A 26,533-nucleotide genomic window follows, 5' to 3' on the forward strand; every position below is an offset into this window, starting at 1 on the left:
TGTCTTGTTTCTAATCTTAGAGGAAAAAGCTTTAAACTTTTCATCGTTATGTATGATGTTAGCTGTGGGTTTGTTATAAATAGCCTTTATTGTGTTGAGGTACATTCTTTCTACACCTAAATTGTTGAGAGGTTTTTATCATGAAAAGATGTTGAATTTTGTCAAATTAATTATCTTTCTGCATCTATGGAGATCATATAGTTTCTGTCCTTCATTCTGTTCATGTGGTGTATGTATTACATTTATAGATTTGCATATATTGAACCATCCTTGCATCTTTGGGATAAATCCCACTTGATCCTGATGAATGATCCTTTTAATTTGCTGTTTAATATGGTTTGCTAATATTGTATTGAGGATTTTTTCATCCATGTTCTTTAGGGACAGTACATTGACCTGTAATTTTCTTTTTTTTTTTTTTTTTTTTTTTTTTGAGACAGGGTCTCGCTTTGTTGCTCAGGCTAGAGTGAGTGCCGTGGCGTCAGCCTAGCTCACAGCAACCTCAAACTCCTGGGCTCAAGTGATCCTTCTGCCTCAGCCTCCTGGGTAGCTGGGACTACAGGCATGCGCCACCATGCCCGGCTAATTTTTTGTATATATATCAGTTGGCCAATTAATTTCTTTCTATTTATAGTAGAGACGGGGTCTCGCTCTTGCTCAGGCTGGTTTTGAACTCCTGACCTTGAGCAATCCGCCCGCCTCGGCCTCCCAAGAGCTAGGATTACAGGCGTGAGCCACAGCGCCCGGCCTGTAATTTTCTTTTATTGTCCTTGCCTAGCTTTGGTATTAGGGAAATGCTGGTCTCAAGAAATGAGTTTGTAAGTATTTTCTCTCTTTCAATTTTTAAGAAGAGTTTGAGAAGGACTGGTATTAGTTTTTCTTTAAATGTTTAGTAGAATTCAGCAGTGAAGCCATCAGGTCCTAGGCTTTTCTTTGATAGGAGACTTTTTATTACTAATTCAATCTTCTTACTCATTTCTGTTCAGATTTTTTATTTCTTCATGATTCAGTCTTTGTAGGTTGTACGTGTCTAGGAATTTATCCATTTCTTCTGGGTTATTGAATTTATTAGCATATAATTGTTCATAGTAGTCTCTTATGATCCTTTGTATTTCTGTAGTGTAAGTTGTAATATCTCCTCTTTTATTTCTCATTTTATTTATTTAATCTTCTCTCTTTTCTTAGTAATTCTAGCTAGAGGTATATCAATTTTCTTTATCATTTCAAAAAAACTTAGTTTTATTGATCTTTCCATTGTTTTTCTAGTTTCTATTTCATTTAGTTCTGCTCTGATCTTTACTATTTCTTTTCTTCTAATAAATTTGGGCTCAATTAGTTCTTGTTTTTCTAGTTCCGTGAGATATAATCTTAGGTTGTTTATTTGAGATCTTTCTTATTCTTTTGATGTGGATATTTATTCCTATAAACTTCCTTCTTAGAGCTGCTTCTGTTGTATCCCTTAAGTTTTGGAATGTTGTGTGTCCACTTTTGTTTATCTCAAGATATTTTTAAATTTCCCTTTTAATTTTTTTTAACCCATTGGTTAAGAAGCATATTATTTAATTTTCATGTATTTGTGAATATTCTGACATTCTTTGTGTTGTTGATTCCTAGTTTCACACTGTTATAGTCAGAAAAGATACTTCATATGCTTTCAGTCCTCTTAAATTTGTTAAGACTTATCTTGTGGCCTAGCATGATCTATCCTGTAGAATGTTCTATATGTATTTGAGAAGAATGTATATTCTTCTGCTGTATATTCTGCTGCTGTTGGATGGAATGTTCCATACATGCCTGTTAAGTCTATTTGGTATAAAGTGTAGTTTAAGTCCAATGTTTTCTGATTGATTTTCTATCTGGATGACCTTTGCTGAAAGTAAGGTATTAAAGTCTACAATTATTATATTAGAGTTTATTTCTCCCTTCAGATCTATTAATATTTGCTCTATATATTTAGTTGTTCCCATGTTGGGTGCATATATATTTACAATTGTTACATATGCAATACATTGACCTCTTTTTCATTATATAATGACCATTTTTGTCTCGTTTTACAATTTTTTTTTTTTTGAGACAGAGTCTCGCTTGTTGCCCAGGCTAGAGTGAGTGCCGTGGCGTCAGCCTACCTCACAGCAACCTCAAACTCCTGGGCTCAAGCAATCCTGCTGCCTCAGCCTCCCGAGTAGCTGGGACTACAGGCATGCGCCACCATGCCCGGCTAATTTTATATATATATTAGTTGGCCAATTAATTTCTTTCTATTTATAGTGGAGACGGGGTCTCGCTCTTGCTCAGGCTGGTTTCGAACTCCTGACCTCTAGCAATCCGCCCGCCTCAGCCTCCCAGAGTGCTAGGATTACAGGCGTGAGCCACCGCGCCCGGCTTCGTTTTACAATTTTTTACTTAAAATCTATTTTATCTGATAAAAGTATAGCTACCCCTGATCTCTTTTGGTTTGCATTTGCTTGCAATATATTTCTTCATCCCTTCATTTTCAGTCTGTGTGTATCTTTTTTTGTTATTGTTGTTGAGACAGAGTCTCATTTTGTTGGCCAGGCTAGAGTGAGTGCCGTGGCATCAGTCTAGCTCACAGCAACCTCAAACTCCTGGGCTCAAGCAGTCCTCCTGCCTCAGCCTCCCGAGTAGCTGGGACTACAGGCATGCACCACCATGCCCGGCTAATTTTTTCTATATTAGTTGGCCAATTAATTTCTTTTTTTTATAGTAGAGATGGGGTCTCGCTCTTGCTTAGGCTGGTTTCGAACTCCTGATCTTGAGCAATCTGCCCACGTCGGCCTCCCAGGGTGCTAGGATTATAGGCATGAGCCACCTCGCCCGGCCCAGTCTGTATTTATCTTTAAAGGTGAAGTAAGTCTCTTGGTATCTTGGTAGGCAGTATGTAGTTGGGTCTTTTTTTTTTAAATCCATTTAGCTGCTATATCTTTTGGATAATTTAATCATTAATCCATTTACATTCAAGGTAATTATTGATGAGTAAGGACTCACTACTGTTATTTTATTAATTGTTTCCTGGTCGCTTTTTAGATCCTCTGTTCCTCCTTCTTGCTGTCTTCCTTTGTGATTAGGTGATTTTCTTTAATGATATGCTTTGATTCCTTACTTTTAATCTTTTATGCATTTACTATAGGTTTTTGCTTCAGGCTTACATAAAACATAGTTGTAACAGGCTATTTTAAGCTGACAACAACTTAGCTTCAAGCACATTAAAAAACTCAATGTGTTTACTCCATCTTCCCCATTTCATGCTTTTAATGTCACAATTTACATCTTTTTATAGTGTGTATCCCTTGACAAGTTATTGTAGCTATTATTATTTTTAATATCTTTGCCTTTTAATCTTCATATTAAAGATATAAGTGATTTATACACTACCATTAAAGTATTAGAGAATATTCTGAATTTGGATTTTGTGTTGCCATTTAGCATACATTTTTTAAATCTTTATTTGGCATTTGGCATGACTTTGTAAGACAGGCCTGCTAGTGATGAACTCCCTCAGCTTTTGTTTGTATGGGAATGTCTTAATCTCACCTCACTTTCATTTCTAAAGGACAGCTTTGGTGGGCCAAATATTCATGGTTGTCAGGTTGTTGGGATTGTTTCCCTTCAGCACTTTGAATATATCATTCTACTCTTTCTTGGTCTGTAGGTTTCTACTGAGAAGTCTGCTGCTAGATTCATCAGAACTCTTGTATATCTGATATGTTTCTTTTTTCTTGCTTTCACTATTCTCTCTTTGTCTTTGATTTTTGACAATTTGACATGACCCATTTTGGTGTAGTCTTGTTTGGATTCAATCTGATTCAATCAGGAGATCTTTAACCTTCCTATACCTGAATATTTACATCCTTTTTTAGAGTTGGAAAGTGTTCTGCTATTATTAAGTAATTTTTCTGGCCCTTCATTTTTCTCTTTTCCTTCTTTAACTCCTATAATTCAAATATTTTCTCTTTCAATGCTGTTCCATAAATCTTATGCACTTTCTTCATTCATTTTCATTCTTTTTTCTTTTCTCTCTTTTCTCCTTTGATTGTATATTTTCAAATAACCTGTCTTCAAGTTCACAGATTCTTTATTCTCCTTGATCAATTCTGCTTTTAAACCTTTTGCATTTTTTATTTAGTTCATTGTCATTTTAGTTCTAGAATTTGTTTAATATTTTCTATATCTGTATTTTTTGAGACAGGGTTTCACTTTGTTGCCCAGCCTGATCATAGTTCACTACAGCTCCAAGATCCTGGGCTTAAGCAATCCTCCCACTTTAGTCTTTTGAGTAGCTGGGACTACAGGCACACACAATCACATGTGGCTAATTTTATTTAAAGAAAATTTTTTTTGTAGAAACAGGATCTTACTATGTTGCTCAGGCTAGACTAGAACTCCAGGCTTCAAGCAATCCTCCTGCTTTGGCCTCTCAAAGTGATGGGATTACAGGCATGAGCCACCACACCTGGCCTTTTTTTATAAATTTAAGCTTTCCACTAAATTTCTTGTTTTGGTCATTTATTGTCTTCCTGATTTTTGTGGCATTGTTTCTCTGTATTTTATTGACCTTCACTGAGTTTCCTTAAAACAATTATAATATAGTCTCTGTCAGGAAGCTTATAAATGTCCTTTTCTTTAGGGTCAGTTGCTGCTGCTTTATTTTTGTTCCTTTGGTGGTGTCATGTTTCCCTAATTGTTCTTGATGCTTGTGGCTATGGGTTGATGTCTGCACATTTGAAGAAGAATGGACTTATTCCATTCCTTGCAGACTGGCTTTGTCTGGGAAAGCCTTTTTACCGATCAGCCCTTCCAGAGATTCTATGTAGGCTATCTGGTGTTGTATGTGTATAGGCTTGTTGCTGGAATCCTTGGTCAGGCTGGCCCGATCCCTGGGTCAGCAAGTGGGCAGACTCGGCACGTGGGTCTGCAGGGTTGGGCCCAGATGAGTGTTTGAGGATCAACCAGGAGCCTTCAATCAGCCTGAAGCTTGGGTCCACAGGGGCTGACCTAGCACTGGAGTATGCTTTGAGCTTGAGTCTGCAGGGGCTAACCAGGCACTGGGATGGATCTGGCACCTGGTTACATTAGGATGATCCAGCAGCTTGATTCCTTGGGGATTGGCCTGGCCTAGGGGGAGGCCTGGAGACAGAGTCTATGGGTAGGTCTAGGGCCTGAGTCTGTGGAAGCAAGCCTGGCATTGGGTCAAGCCTGTAGCCTGGTGCTGCTGGGGCTAGTCTGAAGCCTGTGTCCTCTGGGGTCAGTCCGACAGTGGGGTGGGCCCATAGATCAAATCCACTGGGCAGGTCTAGAGTCTAGGGTGTAGGATCTAGCCTGGTGCTAGAGTAGGCCTGGAGGCTCAGTCTGTGGGTACTGGTCTGGAGTCTGGAGCTGTGGAAGGAAGCCTCCCCAGCTCTGGGTTTAACTGGGATGGGCTTGGTATTAGGGTCTGAGGAAAGGTTTGGTGCTCACTTTCTCCTTCCCGTAAGAAAAGGTATCTCTCCACACTGTGCTGCTTGTGGTTGAGGCAGAGGTGACTTGGGTAATTTAAAACTGCCCTTACTACCCTTTTCAATGAATCTTTTCTTATTTCTATGCTATGCTTAGGTGCTATAATTTCTTACCTAGTTTCCTTTAGATTTTGTGAAGGTATTTATTCTGCTATTTTGCTGTTCTTTTGTTAGTTTATTTAATGGCTGCATATTTTTCACTGTGTGAATATACTATTAGTTAACCAAATTAATCCATAGTTAGGTTGGTTCTAATCTTTTGCAAACAATGGTCCAATGAATACCCTATATATACCATTTTGCACATATTCAATTACAGCTATAGGATATATTTTTGCAAGTGGGATTGCTGAGTCAAAAGTGTATACATTGGGCCGGGCGCGGTGGCTCACGCCTGTAATCCTAGCACTCTGGGAGGCCGAGGCGGGCGGATTGCTCGAGGTCAGGAGTTCGAAACCAGCCTGAGCGAGACCCCGTCTCTACCATAAAAATAGAAAGAAATTAATTGGCCAACTAATGTATATAATATAAAAAAAATCAGCCGGGCATGGTGGCTCGTGCCTGTAGTCCCAGCTACTCGGGAGGCTGAGGCAGGAGGATCGCTTGAGCCCAGGAGTTTGAGGTTGCTGTGAGCTACACCACGGCACTCATTCTAGCCTAGGCAAGAAAGCGAGACTCTGTCTCAAAAAAAAAAAAAAAAAAAAAAAAAAAGTGTATACATTTATAATTTTGTTAAGTATTGTCAAATTGGTCTTCATAGAGTTTGTACAATTTTTCTTTTATCAGAAATATATTACAGTGACGATTTCTCCATACTTTTCCCAACAGGATGTATCATCAAATTTTTTTTTGTTTTTGCTCATCTAATAGGCAAAATGAGCATCTGGGTACAGATGAAACTTGATTTTGTTTTATTGACTTATGCTTCATTTTACAAATTTCCATTATGAGCAGAGCCTCTAGATGGGAGGTGTCTCTTTTCATTCTCTTCAATATAGATTAAAAGATCAACTTTGAGGTAAGAAGCAAATGAATAGCTTTCATGGCCACTGCCTGATAGAGGAATGGGATTGACACACTTTTCCTAACTAGTATGCCTTATAATTGCCTTTCACACCTTCCTTCCAAATCTCAACATTTTTCCTATCTCCCCAGCTCTAGAAGGTCTGATATCTTTGTTACCCCAAAGCACCTTCAGTCTTGGCAGGATGGTATCAACAGTGGGCTTGGCTGTAGCACTGCTTAGTTCTTCCCCTGTCTCTGGAATTGAAGCTAACTGGAATTCCTTATTGTCCTCCTTTTTTTTTTTTTTAAAGACAGAGTCTTAATCTGTTGCCTTGGCTAGAGTGCAGTGGAGTCATCATATATGGCTCATTGTAAACTCCAACTCCTGGGCTCAAGTGATCCTCCTGCCTCAACCTCCCAAGTAGTGGGGACTACAGGTGCACACCACAATACGTGGCTAATTTGTTTCTATTTTTATTTTTTTATTTTTTGAGACAGAGGCTTGAGGCTTGCTTTGTTGCCCAGGCTAGAGTGAGTGCCGTGGCATCAGCCTAGCTCACAGCAACCTCAAACTCCTGGGCTCAGGCAATCCTTCTGCCTCAGCCTCCTGAGTAGCTGGGACTATAGGTATGCGCCACCATGCTTGGCTAATTTTTTCTATATATATTACTTGGCCAATTAATTTCTTTCTGTTTTTATATAGTAGAAACAGGGTCTCGATCTTGCTCAGGCTGGTTTCGAACTCCTGACCTCGAGCAGTCCGCCCGCCTTGGCCTCCCAGAGTGCTAGGATTACAGGCGTGAGCCACCGCGCCCGGCCTGTTTCTATTTTTAATAGAGACAGGGTCTCGCTCTTGCTCAGGCTGGTCTTGAACTCCTGACCTCAAGTCATCTTCCTGCCTTGGCCTCCCAGAGTGTTAGGATTACAGGCGTGAGCCACTGTGCCAGCCTCCTTATTGTCCCTTGTTGTGGCTGCATAGAGTTCTTGTCTCCCAGCATTACTGAAGGAAAGAAAAACTGTTGGGCATTCAGACTTCAGTGAGTTCTGATGCTATGTGCTTGGACAATCACAAGATCCCTACTCTTCCTTGAATGGGAATGAGATTCTCATGGAATAATAAAAAGTGACAGTGAACCAAGACCTGGCCACCAGCATATTGTGTCCCCACTCTAATTCCTATGATTTTAGAATGAAAATATTAGGTATTCAAGGTGAGGAAACTATGCAAGAGAATATAATAGATGAAAGAATAAAGGCCAATGACAATCAGGAGTTAATTGTTGTATCTTTAAATTTAATCTTTTTTTTTTTTTGGTACTAGTTTAAGAAAAAAAACACCAAAATCTATATTATAAATTTCATTTGAGGAATTTGTAATAGTATTTTGTTCTGTTTCTCTATTTTGTCTCATTAATGCTAGAATGACACTTTACTTCAGATGGCAACTGCAAACAGGTTTCTTATTGGTTACAAAGAATCAAAACTTAAAAAGAATAAATAACTTACAATTTTGATGCCAAACTTAATGTGGACACCTTATGGGCATAGTACATTACAACCTAGAACTTCTGGGCTCAAGTGATCTTCTGCCTCAGCCTCCCAAATACCTAGACTATAGTCATGTACCACCTCATCAAGCTGGGTGTGTTATTTGACTCATAAATTGATAGGGGGTAGTTATAGCCTTTTGCACCTTATAGGCTCCTGTACACTCCTATTTTGGGTCACAAGAGGAAGCACTTCCCTCACTTACCCTGCTGTGTACTTAGGAAGGAAGAGAGAGGATGTTTGGAGTTTTAATTGCCCAGTGCAAGACAGATCTCTTGTTGAAATTGTACTCCCCATTGCTGAGTAAAGGGTTAGGGAAAGCATGTAAAGATAAGAAGCCAACACATTCCCTGTGACAAGCTCCCTTCGCTCAGTGGTGAATGGAGAAGTGGACAAAAGAGAGGGTAAGATGAACTGGGGAAACTGAGAGATCTGCCCTTCTCTGGGGGATGGCCTTTCTTAGAATGAATTTTAGACATCCTTACATATAAAGGAATTGTGGGTAGAGGTATTCTGAAGTCCATTTCTAATATTTAAAGAGTTTGGAAATCACTGCATCAGAGACAATTAGTATGAATCAAGGATTTATTTTTATTTTTATTTTATTTTATTTTTTTGAGACAGAGTCTTGCTTTGTTGCCTAGGCTAGAATGAGAGCCGTGGCATCAGCCTAGCTCACAGCAACCTCAAACTCCTGGGCTCAAGTAATCCTCCTGTCTCAGCCTCCCAAGTAGCTGCAACTACAGGCATGCGCCACCATGCCTGGCTAATTTTTTCTATATATATTAGTTGGCCAATTAATTTCTTTCTATTAATAGTAGAGATGGGGTCTCACTCTTGCTCAGGATGGTTTTGAACTCCTGATCTTGAGCGATCCTCCCGCCTTGGCCTCCTAGAGTGCTAGGATTACAGGCGTGAGCCACCGCGCCCGGCCAAGGATTTTTTTTTTAGATGTTAGACTTACACATAAGTAAATGAAATAAGAATTGTTAAAAAAAAATCTGTTCTTTGTGTGCCATCAGGAATCATCTACAGATGTGACTAAACATGTTAATATTGGGCTAGAGTTCAAGACTGATGGCCACTGGGAGTTGAAACCTAATTTCCAGTCCATTGACTGTTAGTTCATTCCTTTATGTGTTGTTTCTTCAATTTAGTCTCAATTTCCAATCTGTACTGTGTGTCCTTTTATCAATGAAGGGATATATAAAGAATGATGGGAATGTGCCCATCCTGACATGAGCAGGGGGACGTGGAAAGGACTGGAGATTGGCAAGTCTGGATCTACTACTGGCTCTGCCATACTTAGCAGGGCTCGCTCTCATTGTCTTTTCTCTCGTTACTTGTTAGGAAGCAAAATTACAAAGATCTTAAGAGGGAAATCTTTGGAGTTAGATTTTTTTGAGTTTAAATCTCAGTGCTGTCACTTGATAATTGTGGGAGCTTCGGTAATCACCTAACCTCTCTCTGCGTTTCAGTTTCTCTATCAGTAAAATTGTTCTGGCAAGTGTACAGCAAGTGTAACAGCAAGTGTTAACAGCCACTGACCAGGGAAAGAACCGAGCGGCACACAGAGGGCCGGAAAATCAGCCTTTATTCCACTGGTGGGCTCAGAGGGGTATGCCACCAAATTCTGAGCACTGCTTCCTTGTTCTCCTCCAATTTTATACACTTCTTGGGGTTACACACAACTAATCAACTATGAGCATAAGGAGTTATCCAATCAGCGGTAGGATTCAAAAAGTATCCAATCAGCAACAAGCTTTACATATCTAATCAACAACAAGCTTTACATCCAATCAGCAACAAGCTTTACATATCCAATCATTAGTGGGATCCAAAAAGCATCCAATCAGCAACAAGCTTTACATCCAATATATATCCAATCAGCAGTGGGATTCAAAAAGTATCCAATCAACAGTGAGTTCAGCTATGGGGCCCTGGGGTGGGGGTTTTTCCCTATCAAAATGGGGATAATAATTGTACCTAATCCGTGGGATAGTTGTAAGGATTACATCAAATGATACTTGCCATGATATCTCGATATAGGATTTGTTAAAAAATATTAGCACTTATTACAAATAGGCAGGCACTGAGCTAGTATATTTTTGGGCTAGATCAGGTTGTGATTTGGCTGCCAAATTATATGGCTCTGTGGCTCTAAATGTGAATTTCCAGGGTTGATTTCTCTTTCTAGCAACATTCCCATTGAAATAACTTAAAAATGCTAGCTAAAATAAAAAGTTCACTTTTTAAAAAATGCCATGGGCCAGTAAGAAAGTAATGAGTACTCAGGCCAAAAGCTACGTGAATAGGGGTCAGGTGAACCACCAAAGCTGGCTTGAGGACATTTGGCAAACCAGGTTAACTTGAATTTCAGTTTTCATGGCCTGAGGGCACAGAGGGCAAGAGACAAAGTGAGACATCTGAGATGGGACATAAAAGCTGGGCCTTAAAAAGACTTCTCTCTCAATAAAGGTGAATTAGAAAAAACAAAACCAAATCCAAATCACCTATTTTCATTCCAACCCAAGAAGACTGTAAAGAAAATTACTAGCAAAAATTTTGTTTATTTATCTATTTATTTTTTTTGAGACAGAGTCTCACTCTGTTGCCTGGGCTAGAGTGCCGTGGCATCAGCCTAGCTCACAGCAACCTCAGACTGCTGGGCTCAAGCAATCCTCCTGCCTCAGCTTCCCAAGTAGCTGGGACTACAGGCATGAGCCACCATGCCCTGCTAATTTTTTCCTATATATTTTTAGTTGTCCAGCTAATTTCTTTGTATTTTTTAGTAGAGACAGGGGTCTCGCTCTTGCTCAGAGCTGGTCTCCAACTCCTGACCTTGAGCAATCCACCCTCTTCGGCCTCCCAGAGTGCTAGGATTACAGGTGTGAACCACTGTGCCAGGCCCCCAAATTTTGAGCAGATGCCTGATTATTTGGTCCTGAGAATTTGTGATCCTAACTAAACCAGCCTTAATATAAATGTGCATCTGGAGTTCACAATAAGACTGTGGTCAGTAAAACATCAAGATGAAAATTTGGCTTAAGGTGTTTCTCCATTGGAAATGTCCCTGGTACTGAGCAGAAGCCAATTTTTTTCCTCTTGGAGAAATCTATTTAAAAAGATAATGGCTGAGAATTTTCAAGGACCAATAAAAAGCATCACTTCACACATTGATGAAGTCATATGAATCCCAATCAGGATAAGTAAGAAGAAATACATGCATAAATAAAATAGAATTGAATTGCAGAACACAAAAGGGAAAGAGAGGAACTTAAGGAAAGTCAGAGAAAAGAGGCAGCTTGTCTTCAAAGTTGTGACAGATTATCCGGACAACACAACAACAGAAGTCAGAAGACAGTAGAATATTAATCTTCTGTGCACTGAAGGTAGTGACTTGTTAGTTTAGGATTCAGTTTTTATTTAAAAAATCTTTAAGAAAACAAGGGCTAAAAAAGACCTTTCAGACTCAGAAAACCTAGAGAATTTGTTCCAGCAGATTCTCACTTAAAGGATACACTTCAGGCAGAGGATAATTATTCACAGATGGAAGGTCTCAGATACAAGAAGTAACGAAGAGCAAAGAAAGGGAAAAAATTTGCAAGTTAAAGCACATATTGACTGTATAAAATAATAAGAATGATATCTTCAGTGGGAAAGAGTTAATATGTTCTAAGATTCTTATATAATTTGTGAGGAAGTTAAAATATTGATTATTGAGATTTGGTAAGTGAAGTATACATGTTAAAATTTCTAAGGCAACCACTAAAAATTAGTAAAAGAATGAATAACTTTCTAGCTTATAGGGAAAAATAAAATGAGAAAAATAATATCAAGGAAATCAAGGAAGCTGAGAAAAAATATAGAATATATGACAAATAGCAAGCATAAAATAAGATGTTGAAATAAATTCCAATGTGTCAGTAATTACAATCTAAAGGAACCAAAAATTGTTAGAGTAGATGAAGAATTCAGCTATATGCTATTTATAACAGACACGTCTAAGGCATAGGGATACAGAAAGTTTAAAAGTAAAATAATAGAAAAATGAAAACAGGTGATTAAAAACCAAAAGTAAGCTGGCACTGTTGACATCAGATAAAATAGACTTTAAATGACAAAAAACCATTTTTAGAGATATAGAGGATCAATTGGTTAAAAATATTGCAACTTATCAGAAAGACTAAAAACTTAGACTCATCTAATAACATGAACTCCATATATATTAATCCAAAAAATTGAGAGAACTAATGAGAAACACATATATTTCTAGTGAGATTTTAGCATGCTTCCTGTGTATTTGATAAAATGGGGAAAAATTAGTTAACACACAAGATTTGAACAATATAAATAATAAGTTTGAGCAGGTAGACATATAAAGATCACAGCATCTCCAAATTGCAGATACACATTCTTTTCAAAAACACATAGAACATTTATGAAAAGTAACCTCAAACTATGTCATCAAGCAAGTCTTTATTATCAAAGGGTTGGTATCACACAGACTAGATTTGTGACACAGTACAATTAAACTAGAAACTATAACAAAAAGATAGCTATGAATAATTGTAGAAATGTGTTTCAGAATTACTCTTGAGTCCAAAAAGAAGTAATGCAATTCAGAAAATATTTTTAACTGAATGAAAATGAAAATACTATGGCTCAAAACTTGGGGACTGGAGAAGCAACTAAAACAAGTATAACCTTAAATACATTAGAAAAGAAGAAAGCCTGAAAATTAACTAAATGTTGAAGTTAGAAAGTTAGAAAAAGATACAAAATAGACCTAAAGAAAGTAGATGGAAGGAAATGGTAATAATAATTCTACATTATTCAGTGGAAAGGACCAATGATGATAAAATGTGCCTCTGTAAAAATTAGTAATGTTCACAAACACCTGGTGAGAATGATTTAAAAAGAAGAGAAGTCAGGCAGTCAGGAAGTGTAATCGCAGCACTTTGGAACGCTAAGCCTAATCCCTTAAAGTGGTGAGTTCAAGACCAATGTGAACAACAGTGAGATCTCATCTTTACAACAAAATAGAAAAATTAGTTGGGTATGGTAGCACTTACCTGTAGTCCAAGCTGCTCAGGAGGCTGGGGCAGGAGGATTGCTTGAGCCCAGGAGTTTGAGGTTGCAGTTAGATCTGATGATATCACCATACTCTAGCCTGGACAACAGAGGGAGATAATGTCTCAAATGAAACAAAACGAAAACAGAAGAGGAGTGAGGCACAAATAAGGAATATTAGGAATGGAAAAGCAGATGTTGTAGATATTAAAATGATAATAATATTATGAATCACTTTATGCTAAAATATGTGAAAGCTTAGAGGAAATGAATGAATTTCTAGACATACAACTTACCAAAACCGACTTAGAAAAAACAGAAAGCCTAAATAATGCTGTAATTTTTAAATAAACTAGCAGTCAAATATTTCACAATGAAGGAAAGTCTAGGCTCAGATGGGTTTATCAGCAAATTCTTTTCTTTTCTTTTTTAATAGAGATAGGGTCTTGCTCTGCTGCCCAGGCTGGAGTGTGGTGGCCTGATCATACCTCACTGCAGCCTTGAGCTCCTGGCCTTAAATCCTGCAGCCTTAGCCTCCCAAGTATTAATAGCTAGGACTGACAGGTGCGTGCTATTTCACCTGTCTTATCAGCAAGTTACACCAAATAGTCAAGGAAAAAATAATTTCAAGCTTACATAAACTCTTCCAGGGAAGAGAAACTCATTTTATGAAGCTGTGACAACTTTGATACAAAAACTTGTTGAGAGCAATAAGAGAAATGGAAATTATAGGCCAAACTTACTTAGGAACATATGTGTAAAAAGTATAAAATATGAGCAATCCAAATCTAGTAATGTATAAAAAAGGTAATACATTATGACCAAATTGGGTTTTACCTCAGAATTGGTTTAACACTGACAAATCCACATTAACAAATTAATGGAGAATATCTTATGATCACAGCAATAGAAACAGAGAAAAGAATCTTTAATATCAAATTATGCAAAAAACATTCACAAAATTGGAACTTAAGGGAACTTTCTTAACATTATAAAGGGTCTTTAAAAGTAACCTACAGCAGGTGGGGCAAGGTGGCTCACACCTGTAATCCTAGTGCTCTGGGAGGCCGAGGCAGGTGGATCATTTGTGCTCAGGAATTCAAGACCAGCCTGAGCAAGAGTGAGAACCCGTCTGTACTAAAAATAGAAGGAAATTAGCTGGACAACAAAAAATATATAGAAAAAATTCGCCAGGCATGGTGGCGCATGCCTGTAGTCCCAGCTACTTGGGAGGCTGAGGCAGGAGGATTGCTTGAGTTCAGGAGTCTGAGGTTGCTGTGAGCTAGGCTGATGCCAGGGCACTCTAGCCAGGACAACAGAGTGAGACTCTGTCTCAAAAAAAAAGTAACCTACATTAAACTTTGCGGTGAACCATTAAAAGAATTCTTGCTAAGATCAGGGCTTTCCATGTAATACTGTTTTTTATAGTTGATGTCATTCTATATTCTATTTTTTTATTTAGCAGTATATCATGAGCATTTTCCATGCTCATTTATAGATTCTTCATGAACATGATTGTGTATATCTATCTACACGGCAGTCAGTACTGCTCCAATAGTTGGATATTTAGTGTTCTCATTTTTCTGTCATGAAAAATGTTGCAGTGAATATCTCTGTGTGTTCATTCTAATCTGCATCTTTTTTTTTTTTTTTTTTTTTTTGAGACAGAGTCTCACTTTTGTTGTCCAGGCTAGAGTGAGTGCCGTGGCGTCAGCCTAGCTCACAGCAACCTCAAACTCCTGGGCTCAAGCGATCCTTCTGCCTCAGCCTCCCGAGTAGCTGGGACTACAGGCATGTGCCACCATGCCCGGCTAATTTTTTTTTTATATATATATCAGTTGGCCAATTAATTTCTTTCTGTTTATAGTAGAGACGGGGTCTCGCTCTTGCTCAGGCTGGTTTTGAACTCCTGACCTTGAGCAATCCGCCCGCCTCGGCCTCCCAAGAGCTAGGATTACAGGCGTGAGCCACAGCGCCCGGCCTCTAATCTGCATCTTTAATGATTTCTTCTGGATGTATTTCCAGAAGATGAATTACTGGATTGAAAAGTATGGATTCTTTCAAGCTCAGGATACAATTTATATACTTTAAACTAGCTCTTTCAAATGCAGCACCCCTGTGTCTTTGGAGGGCGGATTGCATCTCATTGCTTAACTAGCTCAGAGTGTTTTCAGCTCCTGATTGCTTTAAAGAAAAAACACACCAGAAACTTGGGGTTTAGTGTTGTCTCCTGTGAGCCTTAAAAAATGAACAAAGTACCCTTTTATTTCTTTCCTTTTGTGTACATAGCTGGGAGGGGGTAGGCTGTGGAACTAGGCTGTTTGCTGAGGCCTTTAACAACTAGTTTGGCGGTGCTTGGAAACCTGTGGGAAGTGGGGGAGGGGTCTACAGGCAGAGGGGAGGCCATCTGCCCGGTGGCATGGGACCCAGGCTTCTGAACTGCTTTAGAAGCTGTCAGTCTGGGCCTGGGCCAGAGGAAAAGGAGCCCTGGCCCCTCGCACCCCATGCCTGCTTTGTGTAATTTCTTTAATTTTTTGTCTTAAAATTAGTGGAGAAATGAGAGAGGAGCAACTTTCTTTGAAATTTTAGCTTTTAATGGATTTAGTTTGAATCCTCAATTTTTAGGGATACCTAGGTGCAGAAATTCCCAAACGTGTTGTGTCCAAGGCTGTGAGGTGCAAGATACAGTTTTGAGGATTTTTTTCCTATGTCTTTTTCTTTCTAACTGCTTGCTGTTTTATAAATATTACTGCTTGAGCCTATTAATGTTGCCTTTTTTCTCTTAGTAAGGCTTGAAGAGAAGGAAATCAGCACTTCTCCGTATAAGTTAAATGTTACACAACTGTTGCCTGGGAGTTAATTTTGTGGTTTCTGAGGGTTATTGTAATTCATAATTAAGGATGAATGGATTGGGATATTAGGGAGGAGTTGCCCATAATCTTTATGTTTTTTTTATTTTTTTATTTTTCGAGACAGAGTCTCGCTTTGTTGCCCAGGCTAGAGTGAGTGCCGTGGCATCAGCCTAGCTCACAGCAACCTCAAACTCCTGGGCTCAAGCAATCCTGCTGCCTTAGCCTCTTGAGTAGCTGGGACTACAGGCATGCACCACCATGCCCGGCTAATTTTTTCTATATATATTACTTGGCCAATTAATTTCTTTCTATTTGTAGTAGAGACGAGGTCTCGCTCTTGTTCAGGCTGGTTTCGAACTCCTGACCTGGAGCAATCCGCTCGCCTTGGCCTCCCAGAGTGCTAGGATTACAGGCGTGAGCCACTGCGCCTGGCCCATAATCTTTATTAATAGAATGTGAAATATTAAAGTTGGAAAGGCTCTGAGAAAGCATCCTATTAACCACTGCCCCAACCCCTGCCTTTTTGTTACGTAGATGAGGCAGCTGAAGCATAGGATTGTGAAGAGATTTACCTGAGACATGGCATTAGAGGTAGGATTGGGCTGCAACCTTGGATTTTTGACTTCTAGTCAGATGTTTTTCTGTTTTCCCTTGATGCCTTACTATATCTCATGAATTAGTTATTCCTTTTCCAACAATGAGGTGAGCTTATGCATTTTGTTTTAATTTCTGGCTATGGTCTTCTTCCCTGTTGTTAGCAAATTGAAGAACATATGCACCCCTCAGACAGTTTTTACCATAATATCTGGCTGTAAAACTTGGCCTTAGTGTTTCTGAACTTGGCCCAAGCAACTCATTCAAATTTCATTTCAAAGCAGACTCTCCCCATCTGGTACTCAAAGAACCAACACTTTGGTCACCTCTGATTTGTACACTCCAGAGGCCCCTGGCGAGAGGGACAAGGGATACATTTTTTTGAATAACTAATGTTTCATTTAGTCATCTCCTTCTGTCTCTTTCCCTTGGTGCACAGTGAAGTTGGGTTGAATGGTAGAGGTGGAAAGAATGAGTATTATCTATCATGAGTAATACAGCTCTAGCCTCTTTCTACAGGGAAGCAGAATGTGAAGGAGGAATCAGTGCTGGACAAGGAGTGCAGCCCTGGACTGGGGACAGTGGATTAGGAGTCAGAAAATGTGGGTTTGCACCTTACTTTTTCCAGTTAGTCTCTTTGAACTCATGCCTACTAATGTGTGACTCACAGGGCTATTGTAAGGGTCATTTTTTTAAAGACCAGATATAAATAGAAATAGTGTGTGTCTTAGTCAATTTGTATTGCTGTAAAGGAATACCTGAGGCTGGGTAATTTATAAAAAAAAGAGGTTTATTTGGCTGGCAGTTCTGCAAGCTGTATAAGAAGCCTGGCACCAGGCAGCTTCTACTCATGGCAGAAAGAGAAGAAGGAGCAGTCATCGCAAGAGAGAGGGGAGGGAGGTAGCTTTTTACAATCAATTCTCAGCCAGTGACAGTGGCTCACACCTGTAATCCCAGCAATTTGTGAGGCTGAGGTGGGAGGATTATTTGAGGCCAGGAGTTTGAGACCAGCCTGGGCAACATAGCAAGCCCCTATCTCTTAAAATAAAAGTAAAAAGTAAAAAGTTAGCCAGTATGGTGACATGCACTTATAGTCCCAGCTACCTGGGAGATTGGGGCAGGAGGATAGCTTGAGCCAGGAGCTTGAGGCTGCAGTGAGCTATGACCATTGTACTCCAGCCTAGACAACAGAGAAAAGCCCTGTCTTTAAAAAAGAAATTGAAGAAAACAAAAAAAAAAACAATCAGTTCTCATGGGAACTAGTAGAGCGAGGACAGCACCAAGCCATTCATGAGGGATCCTCCCCCATGACCCAAACATCTCCTGCCAGGCCCCACCTCCAACATTGAGGATCAAATTTCAACATGGGATTTAGAGGGAACAAATATCCAAACCATATTATTGTGTAAACTATGAAGTGATTTACAAATTATGTATTGTTAAGAAAGAGTATAAAGGAATGGGAGTCGGGAGTGTTAGTTTTTATGGAAGAGGGATGCCGGAGAAGAAAGGGCTCTGGTGGTAATAGTCACAGTAGGGAGAAAGAGGTGGAGATGATGGTCAAGGTAGAGTAGACATATCCCTCTACTTAAAAGAAAAAATTTTCACCCCCCTCCCCAGTTCTTTCTTAAAGATTTTCCTATTTCTTTTTTTCCTTTAGAACAGTATTATAATTCTGATTTCCATATATGAACTGGAATAGATTGTCTTTTAAGCCATTGAAGTGGCTTGAACAGATCCATAATACTTCATAAACTTGTGTTAAAGCAGTAATATATTAATAGATTTGCCTCACATTTACAAACAGCTAAAGACATTCTAAAGCTAAGGTTTTGGGTTTTGCTCTGCTTTAAATACACCTTCAAGTGGTGTGGATGAACCCTTGTCAGCCAAGACAAAGCTCTTGAATGCAGCATATTCCTAGAGAAAGCCCAACAAAATACTGTGTTATATTTTTGAACTCAGAGAAGATCAGCTGAAAACTTGCCCAAGGTCCCCTGTGAATCAGGTGAAACCAAAATAGAGAGCTCTTCGTGGCCAAATGGTTCTCTTTACACTTTGCTATACCAACATAGTTCATCAGTCAGGACTCTTTGGTTGCAAGTGACAGAAAACCCAACTCAATGTGGCTTAAGCAAAACTATACAGAACAAAAAAGGGAATGTACTGATCATTTAACTAAAAGATACAGGGATAGCTCTAGCTTCAGGTGTGATTTAAATGATATCAATAGGACTTGGTTTCTCTCCATTTTTCTGGGTTAGAGAAATAGAAGTCTCACACAAGTTTTTCCCTTGTATTGATAGGATGGTGGCCAAGACCTTTAGGTTTTGTGGCTCACATCCTCATAACTTGAAGTAAAATGGAAAAAGAAGTTTCATTTCTTCGAGAGTTCAAACAGAAATCTGTGCTTGACTCTGAGTCAGGCCACGTACATCTATATTATGGCCCGTAGAATGCCATTCTCTGGTTTGCCAGGCCTAAGCCACATGCCCACCTGAATTAGGAGATGGAGCTGACAACACTTAAATCTCTTGGGCAAAGTGGGAGAGTTTCCCAGGGGAGAACTGGGGTGCTGTTTCCAAGGGACGAGGGGAAAATCAGCAGATGTTTACCACTGTGGAGATTTTTCTTAGGGTATTAGTTAAGTGGGTGTGGGTGTGAAAGACTTTTTTTCATTGTAGAGTTTTAAAAGTGTTAACAAATGATTATTACTCAAAATGCTTTCTGATTTTCTTAGTTAAAAGTGCCATCCTTGAATTTCTAATATTTCTTTGTTGGTAGTATTGTACTGCCACAGCTTTCTGGCTTGTACTTTGACACTGGCAGTTTTGGTTATATAACTACAAATAAAAATGGTAAAAATAAAGAACTATAGAATGATTATAAAAGTCATTAATTCACTTACAAAATGAGATTAGGATAATTTTAACTTTTTAGCTATTTTTTAGTTCATACAAGAATTCTCTACATGCTCACTTGGCTCTATTTATTATTGTTGTGTTAGAATTTTGGGAGTTTGTTGTCTTTGTTATATTTATATTCTGTAGAACTATACTGATAGATGGCTAGAGTGCCCTGCCTCAGCCTCCTGAGTAACTGGGACTACAGGCATGCACCACCATGCCTAGCTAATTTTTTCTATATACTTTTAGTTGGCCAATTAATTTCTTTCTATTTTTAGTAGAGATGGGGGTCTCACTCTTGCTCAGGCTAGTTTCGAACTCTTGACCTTGAACGATCCACCCGCCTTAGCCTCCCAGAGTGCTAAGATTATAGGTGTGAGCCACCATGCCTGGCCTTATATTAGTAGTTATTAAAAGTGAAAAAAGTAGATTATAAAATAGTAGTGTCTAGTTTGTGTTAAAAAAAATAGACCACAGTGTCCATGCTAATTGTCCCTAGGTGACAAATGATAGATACCACAATAAAAGTTTTTTGAGCTTTTCTGTGTATTTTAAGCTTCTGAAAATGAAGGCAGATTTTAATAGTTTTAATAACAATCAGTTGTTTCCTTATGTGATGTTCCTTAGTCACTGTAAGTTAAATAATTTTGTGAGACATTTGTAAGGATTAAGAATCTATGTGTTCTATAAAATAAATTTACACGTTCTGTTTCTAATATGTAAATGTTTATAGAGTTCTAAATGTAATATGTACATTACCTATACATCTTAGGAGGGCAGGGTAAGCATTTTGTAAGCCTCAAAAGAAAGCTTAAAAACAAAAATAATCAATTTAAAAACACCTTTGCTTGAATATTGACCAAATAACTTCAAATGAATTACAAGCTGCAGTGGAAGTACATGTCTAATGTAATTTAAATTGTTTTACAAAAATTAACAAAAGTAGTATGCTTTAATAGATGTTTTTAACCCATTATGTTCACACAAATGGGGCCATGAAACATAAAAAAACCCTGCTTTGGGACTGTTGAGGCTGGGTTTCTCACCAGTTTATCTAATAGCTAGCAGTGCTGTCTTGTAAGTCACACATCTTTTCTGGGCTTCGATTTCCTTCTGGCTACAGCGTGAGAAGTTTGGCTTAGCTGACACCTAAGGTCTCTTTTACTTGCTTCCTCTTAGTGAGCCATGGGCCCTGGCTTATCTAAATGTGTTTGAAGCTAAGATGGAGTTTATTATACAGCTCTCTCTTCCTCTGCCTCAGACCTAGTAACTCTATTCATCGTCTCCACTTCCATCATCTCTAAATTCTGAAATCTTTTGCTCTGATTCTGAAGGCCAGAGGGAACGTGTCCTTCCATCAGTTTCTCACTGATGCCCGAGTTCCACCCCTGGAGATTCTGATGTAATTGGCCTGGGAATGGCTTGGGATTCAGGATACTTGAGCTTCTCAGATGATTCCAATGTGTAGTCAAGGTTGAGACTCACTGATATAAAGCATCGTCACAATTCTTGATACATAGTAGGTACTCAGTAATTGGGAGACAGAATTATAAGATTTCAGTGCATGAAAGAATTTTAGGCTGGGTGTGGTGGCTCACACCTGTAATCCTAGCTCTCTGGGAGGCCGAGGCGGGAGGATTGCTCGAGGTCAGGAGTTTGAAACCAGCCTGAGCAAGAGTGAGAACCTGTCTCTACTATAAATAGAAAGAAATTAATCGGCCAACTAATATATATAGAAAAAATTAGCCGGGCATGGTGGCGCATGCCTGTAGTCCCAGCTACTCAGGAGGCTGAGGCAGAAGGATTGCTTGAGCCCAGGAGTTTGAGGTTGCTGTGAGCTAGGCTGACGCCACGGCACTCACTCTAGCCTAGGCAACAAAGCAAGACTCTGTCTCAAAAAAAAAAAAAAAAAAAAAGAATTTTAGGTCAACTGGAGGGAGGGATTCCTGGGGGCATCTCACAAGGACAGTGACATTTCACCCAGCCTTTAAAGAGCAGTGATTAAGTCAGGGTGGCAGTCTGCCCTCAGTTCTTGGTGTGCTCTTGGCTGAGGAATGACCACACACACCAAAGTGTTAAGTTGAGACTATTGTCCTGGTCCTCTGGCTCCTTGCTTGGCAAAATCACCAGCAGGGCCAATGAGATGGAATAACCTCAGGCAGGAAGCAGTTTCACATGAGCAGCTCTGTATTGTAGAACAAATCAGGTCTGTCTCTGAGAGTGGAGAGAGACAGACCAACTGACCAACTGACTCACTGACCCATTGGCCCACTCTCTCCCTGAATTCTCAGTTATTTCCTTTTATTAGCCCAATGCAGGGGAGGCTTCTCAGGAGCTGTGGGATGTTATCAAATGATCAATGGGTGTCCTCAAAATTCCATCTGTGTATATACAAGCTCCTTCTCTGAAAGCCCACCTTTCAGAGAAGGGGGTGAGGGGTGAACCATAATGCAGATTCAAGCTAATGGCATAATAATTACCCTTAGGTTAATCTAGGTCACTTTCTAAATCCTATCATGCCTGGGCTGAGAAATTCCAGATTGATAAAGCATTCCCTCCTTCCCTAGGTGCAGCATTTGCTGAGGATAGGATTAAGGGTGGGGCACCACAAAACAGAGTGCCCTCCCTTATCCTTCTTCTCAGGTGGAGCAATTGCTTGAGACAGCCCCAGAACAAGGTACCCTTGTCCGTAGAAGAGCTGGAGATCCTAACTATCTACCTAAAAATTACAGGGTGAAGAAAAATGATCTGGAATCTGGAAAGCCTAGGCCATTGATGTAAATCAGTGCTTACGTATCTCAGTATTACACGCATCTTGTGGATTTGTGCTTTTGTCCTCAAAGAGCTGGAGGTCTTTTGAATGTAGCCAAGGATGTTAATTGTATTCATTATCTATTGCTGTGCAACGAATTGTCCCACATCTTTTCTCTTAAAATAATAATTACTTATTAACTTTCACTGTTTCTACGGGTCAAAAATACAAATGAGGCACAGAAGGGATGGCTCATTTCTTTTCATCAGTGTCTGGGGCCTCACCTGAAAGACTTGGGGTTAGAATTATCTGTAGATTCCTTCATTCTTATGTTGTTTTAGTCCATTTGGGCTGCTATACCAAAATACCATAAACTGGGTAGATTTTAAATAACAGAAATTTTTTTTCTCACAGTTCTGAAAGCTGGGAAGTTCGAGATCAAGGCATTGGCAGATTTGGTGTCTGCTGAGGGCCCTTTTCTGGGTTGCAGACTACCAACTTGTCACTGTGTCCTCATATGGTGAGAGGGGAGAGCTAGCTCTCTGGTGTCTCTTTTTGTGGGTGATCATCTCAGTCATGAGGATGGAACCAAAGGCCTCACCTTCTAATATCACAATGGGCATTAGAGTTTCATATATGAATTTTTTTTGCAGGGTTGGTGGGGGGACACAAAAATTCACACCATAACACCTGTCTGTGGCTGATGCTTGCTGTTGGCTGAGGGCCTAGGTGAACTCTAGAGTTCACCTAGGTCTCTGAACTAGAACACTTATGCTTGGGCTTCCTTTACAACTTGGGTGGATGGATTGCCAAGGCAAGCATCTTGAGAGAGGCAGAGAATCAGGCAGAAGCTGTATCCTTTCTATGAACTCATCTTGGAAGACTCATAACATCATTTCTAGATGTTGAAGACTCATAACATCATTTCATTTTATTGTTAGAAATGAGTCACCAAGTCCAGCCCATATTCAAGGGAAGGTGAATTTAGATTCCACTTTTTGAGGGGTAGAATGTATTATAATTTACAGTACAGATTTTAAAACCACCCCATTGTGTAACAGCTTAGTTCTTCTTGCCTATCATGACTAGAACCTTGGGTTCATTGCTATCTTTTCCTAGCAGCATGGGTGAATCACTTAACCTAACACCTTCTTATCTTCCTTCATGTGGTAGAGGAGATAATAATACCCACTTCAGAAGATTAAAAAGGGCCAAATGAGAATCATGTTTGTGAATATATTTTGCTGACTGTAAACAAATGCACATTATTATTTTATTTCCCTCTGATTCCACTACCACTTTCCTTGGATTGAGAATGAGCAGAGTAGGCAAAATAAAGAGTGACACATAAAACCATAAAATCAAGTTAGTAAGGAAAAATGAGCATGAATACAGACAGGATTCTCTTTGATTCCATGTAAATTAAAACATTTCTAATATAAGCATAAGTATACTTTTTGTAGGAAATAGCTAATATGGTTATTACTGAAAATTATTTGTAATTCTTAGAAAAAAGGTATTTTTATTAGATATATAGAAGTCTTCAAATCATATGCATGTAAATACAGAGGAATATAACTAGACTAATACATACCAAACAAAAGTGGTCATTTCATGAGAGAGACATAGAATGAGGGAAGAAGGGACTTCCTTTTTTTTTACTTAAATTTCAGTATTGTTTGAATTTTTAAAAACATTAATGATCATATTTATAAATGCATTATTTATATAACTAAAATACTTTTTCAAAAGAAGTATCACAAGAATGGAAAAACAAGCACCATGTGTACTCACTATCAAATTGGTGTTAACGGACTTAACTGACCAACACCGAAGTGCACATACAGTGGTAATATTCACTGGGTGTTGGGCAGATGCAGGGGGAGAAGGGAATGGGTATATACACACCTAATGGGTGTGGTGTGCACCATCTGGGGGATGGACACGCTTGAAGCTCTGACTCGGGTGAGGCAAAGGCAATATATATAACCTAAACATTTGTACCCCTGTAATATACTGAAATAAAAAAAAAGAGAGATCTTTGTAGTATGTGGTATTGTCTGGGAAGTGAGCAGAAGTAGGGTTGTTTCCATAACTGGTTATCTTCTGTCATATTTTACAACTGGCTCCATGCAGTGGTAAGTCTCCCTCAGCCTCAGGGAGTAGGCTAAGGAGCCAGACTTAGCCAGGTGCAGAGGAGGCAGGAAGAAGGGGGGAGTCCAGGCAGGCAGCTAGAGGAAAGGTAGGATAGGCTGGAGTTAAGATCCCTGGTGGAGAAGGTTAAGAATGAGCCCCAGGGGGCCAAGGAGAAGCTCTGACAAAAGCTTCATGAGCCTTCACCAATTGTTCCATTAATGAATAGACAACACTCTGATAATTTATTTTTTTCACTAAGTGGCTGACTTCATCCTGGGTACTTTTACAAAACTCTAGATTGCTTTAATAGGACAGATGACAAATTGTTTCCCACCTGTGAGTTTTACTTCACGCCAGTCTTGCTTGGTTTTGCCTGGCTTTATTGTGTGAACAGAAAGGAGGTTGGAATTCTGAAAAGTTGCTTTAGCCAAATCCTGTGAACAAAGGAGGCCTTGTTCAGGGTTATGCACATCAGCTTTTGGAGGAGTTTAATTCATCAACTCAGATCTCTGCTTTTCAAGTTCTTGCTCTAGCTGTCCTTGTGTTTCTTTGTGTCTGTTGGAGGGGCAAGTCTTAGGCAGTTATAGGTACTGCTAGTTCACCCCACCGAGGCCTGTGTTTGGCTCTAGTTGCACCAATAAGTTCGGCCTGCGCAGATCCAGGCCCTGGTGGTCCTAAGGGGCACCTGTAATGAACCCAAAAGAGAAAGGCATGTTTTGCTACTGTGTTTGGCTTATCCACGGCCACATGGAAGGTGTGCTGACACCAAATTCATCAATTGGGAATGATAGCTTCTCTTCTGTTAGTCACCTCCCCACCTGCAACTGAAATTTCCTGAAAAGTTACCAGCATTGACTGGTTTGGGTCCTGTCCTAACAGGGGTGAGGCCTGGAGCACATAAACCAGTCCTGAAACTTGCTCCCTGATGGTAGATTTATTTACCCTGGAGACAGAAGTAACTTTGAGCCCAGAAAGGTGCAGTTGGAGAAAGTTGCTGTTTTGATATGCTAAATGACGTTATAGCCCCTGGGAAGATTCCCCTGTGGGAAATTTCTTAGGGCCTGGGAGATGGCATCCCCGTGCGTGCAAGAGCTGTATGCCGCGTGTGTTGCCCCGTAGTGCTGGGCAACCAACCAGTGGCGTTATGCTGCCAATGTGAGCGTGTGGCTGCCGCCTTCTTCATTTTTGTCTCGTTCTGTTTCCCCTGACAGAGCAATTGGGTTTTGATGCTGTGCCAGAAATCTTCTGACAATGAGTTACTGGAACTCGGAGAAAAGGAGCTGTGTGCAGTACCGCAGGCATTTTCTGGTGGACAACAGTGTGTTTCATGGTGAGCTGTCTCTTGTATTTATGTAGTTGGATCTTTTATTTTGTTCCTGACAGCACTTTTATTCTAGCACTCTATATGCAAATACCATATAATTGTTGGAATGAACCAAGAGCCTGAGTTAACTCGTTTATGGATAATTACCCAAGAAGTCCCCTTGTGCTCATCACGACAGTTGTAACCACTGTGCCCCACCTCAACAACGGTAATAGTGTTGTCTCTTTCTACTTCATAGGATAGTTTATATCAGTGCCTTCCCTCTTCTACATTGTCACCTCCAGTAATATTTCTTTCTGATGTTTGCAGTTATTTTGGGCTGGGCGCATAGAAAGTGATCTGTTGGTATTTGTGGATCACCAATCGGTGCTTATTACCAGCATGGCGTGTGCCTTCCAAGGTGCTTATGGTCACCTATTTTATACACTTATTGAAAAGAAGCCCATCCACTTTTGTTGGTGTCTTTTAGAGCTTTAAGACTTATCTGCATATCAGGTCACATGTGAAAACACAACAGGTTTACAGCACTTACCATCACTATCAGGGTGGATGACTGCAGCCGTGAATCAGAGAGTAATCAATATTAGTCATTTTCATGGCAAACTAAGATGAATTGCCTTTACTCTGCTGGCGTCTGTTTGTTTAGTGGTATACAGTCAGGGATAAGCTCTGTCAATACCCTTGAGTAAAGCTGATTTAAAAGCCAAAGATTTATGTAGTGCCAGAATTTCTGGAGTAATCTCCATCAGAAGCCTGTGGAATGGTAGAGGGAAGAGAGAGCTCCTAGGGAGCAGAGTGCTGTTTAACAGGATCCTACAATCTGAGCTGCT

The 26,533-nt window shown here is 39.6% G+C and overlaps 1 protein-coding gene across 1 annotated transcript in view; it reads left to right on the top strand.

Moving 5' to 3' along the window:
- The window catches only part of PLCH1 (phospholipase C eta 1), a 219,490-nt gene that overhangs the window by 4,311 nt on the left and 188,646 nt on the right, over positions 1–26,533 (top strand). The window contains exon 2 of the mRNA XM_012774363.3: positions 25,591–25,709. Within this exon, the coding sequence (XP_012629817.1) occupies positions 25,631–25,709 (79 nt within the window). The 5' untranslated portion in view covers positions 25,591–25,630. The remainder of the gene's footprint in view (positions 1–25,590; positions 25,710–26,533) is intronic.

The sequence above is a fragment of the Microcebus murinus genome, chromosome 1 (assembly GCF_040939455.1).
Source record: "Microcebus murinus isolate Inina chromosome 1, M.murinus_Inina_mat1.0, whole genome shotgun sequence".
NCBI classification, from domain to species: Eukaryota; Metazoa; Chordata; class Mammalia; order Primates; family Cheirogaleidae; genus Microcebus; species Microcebus murinus.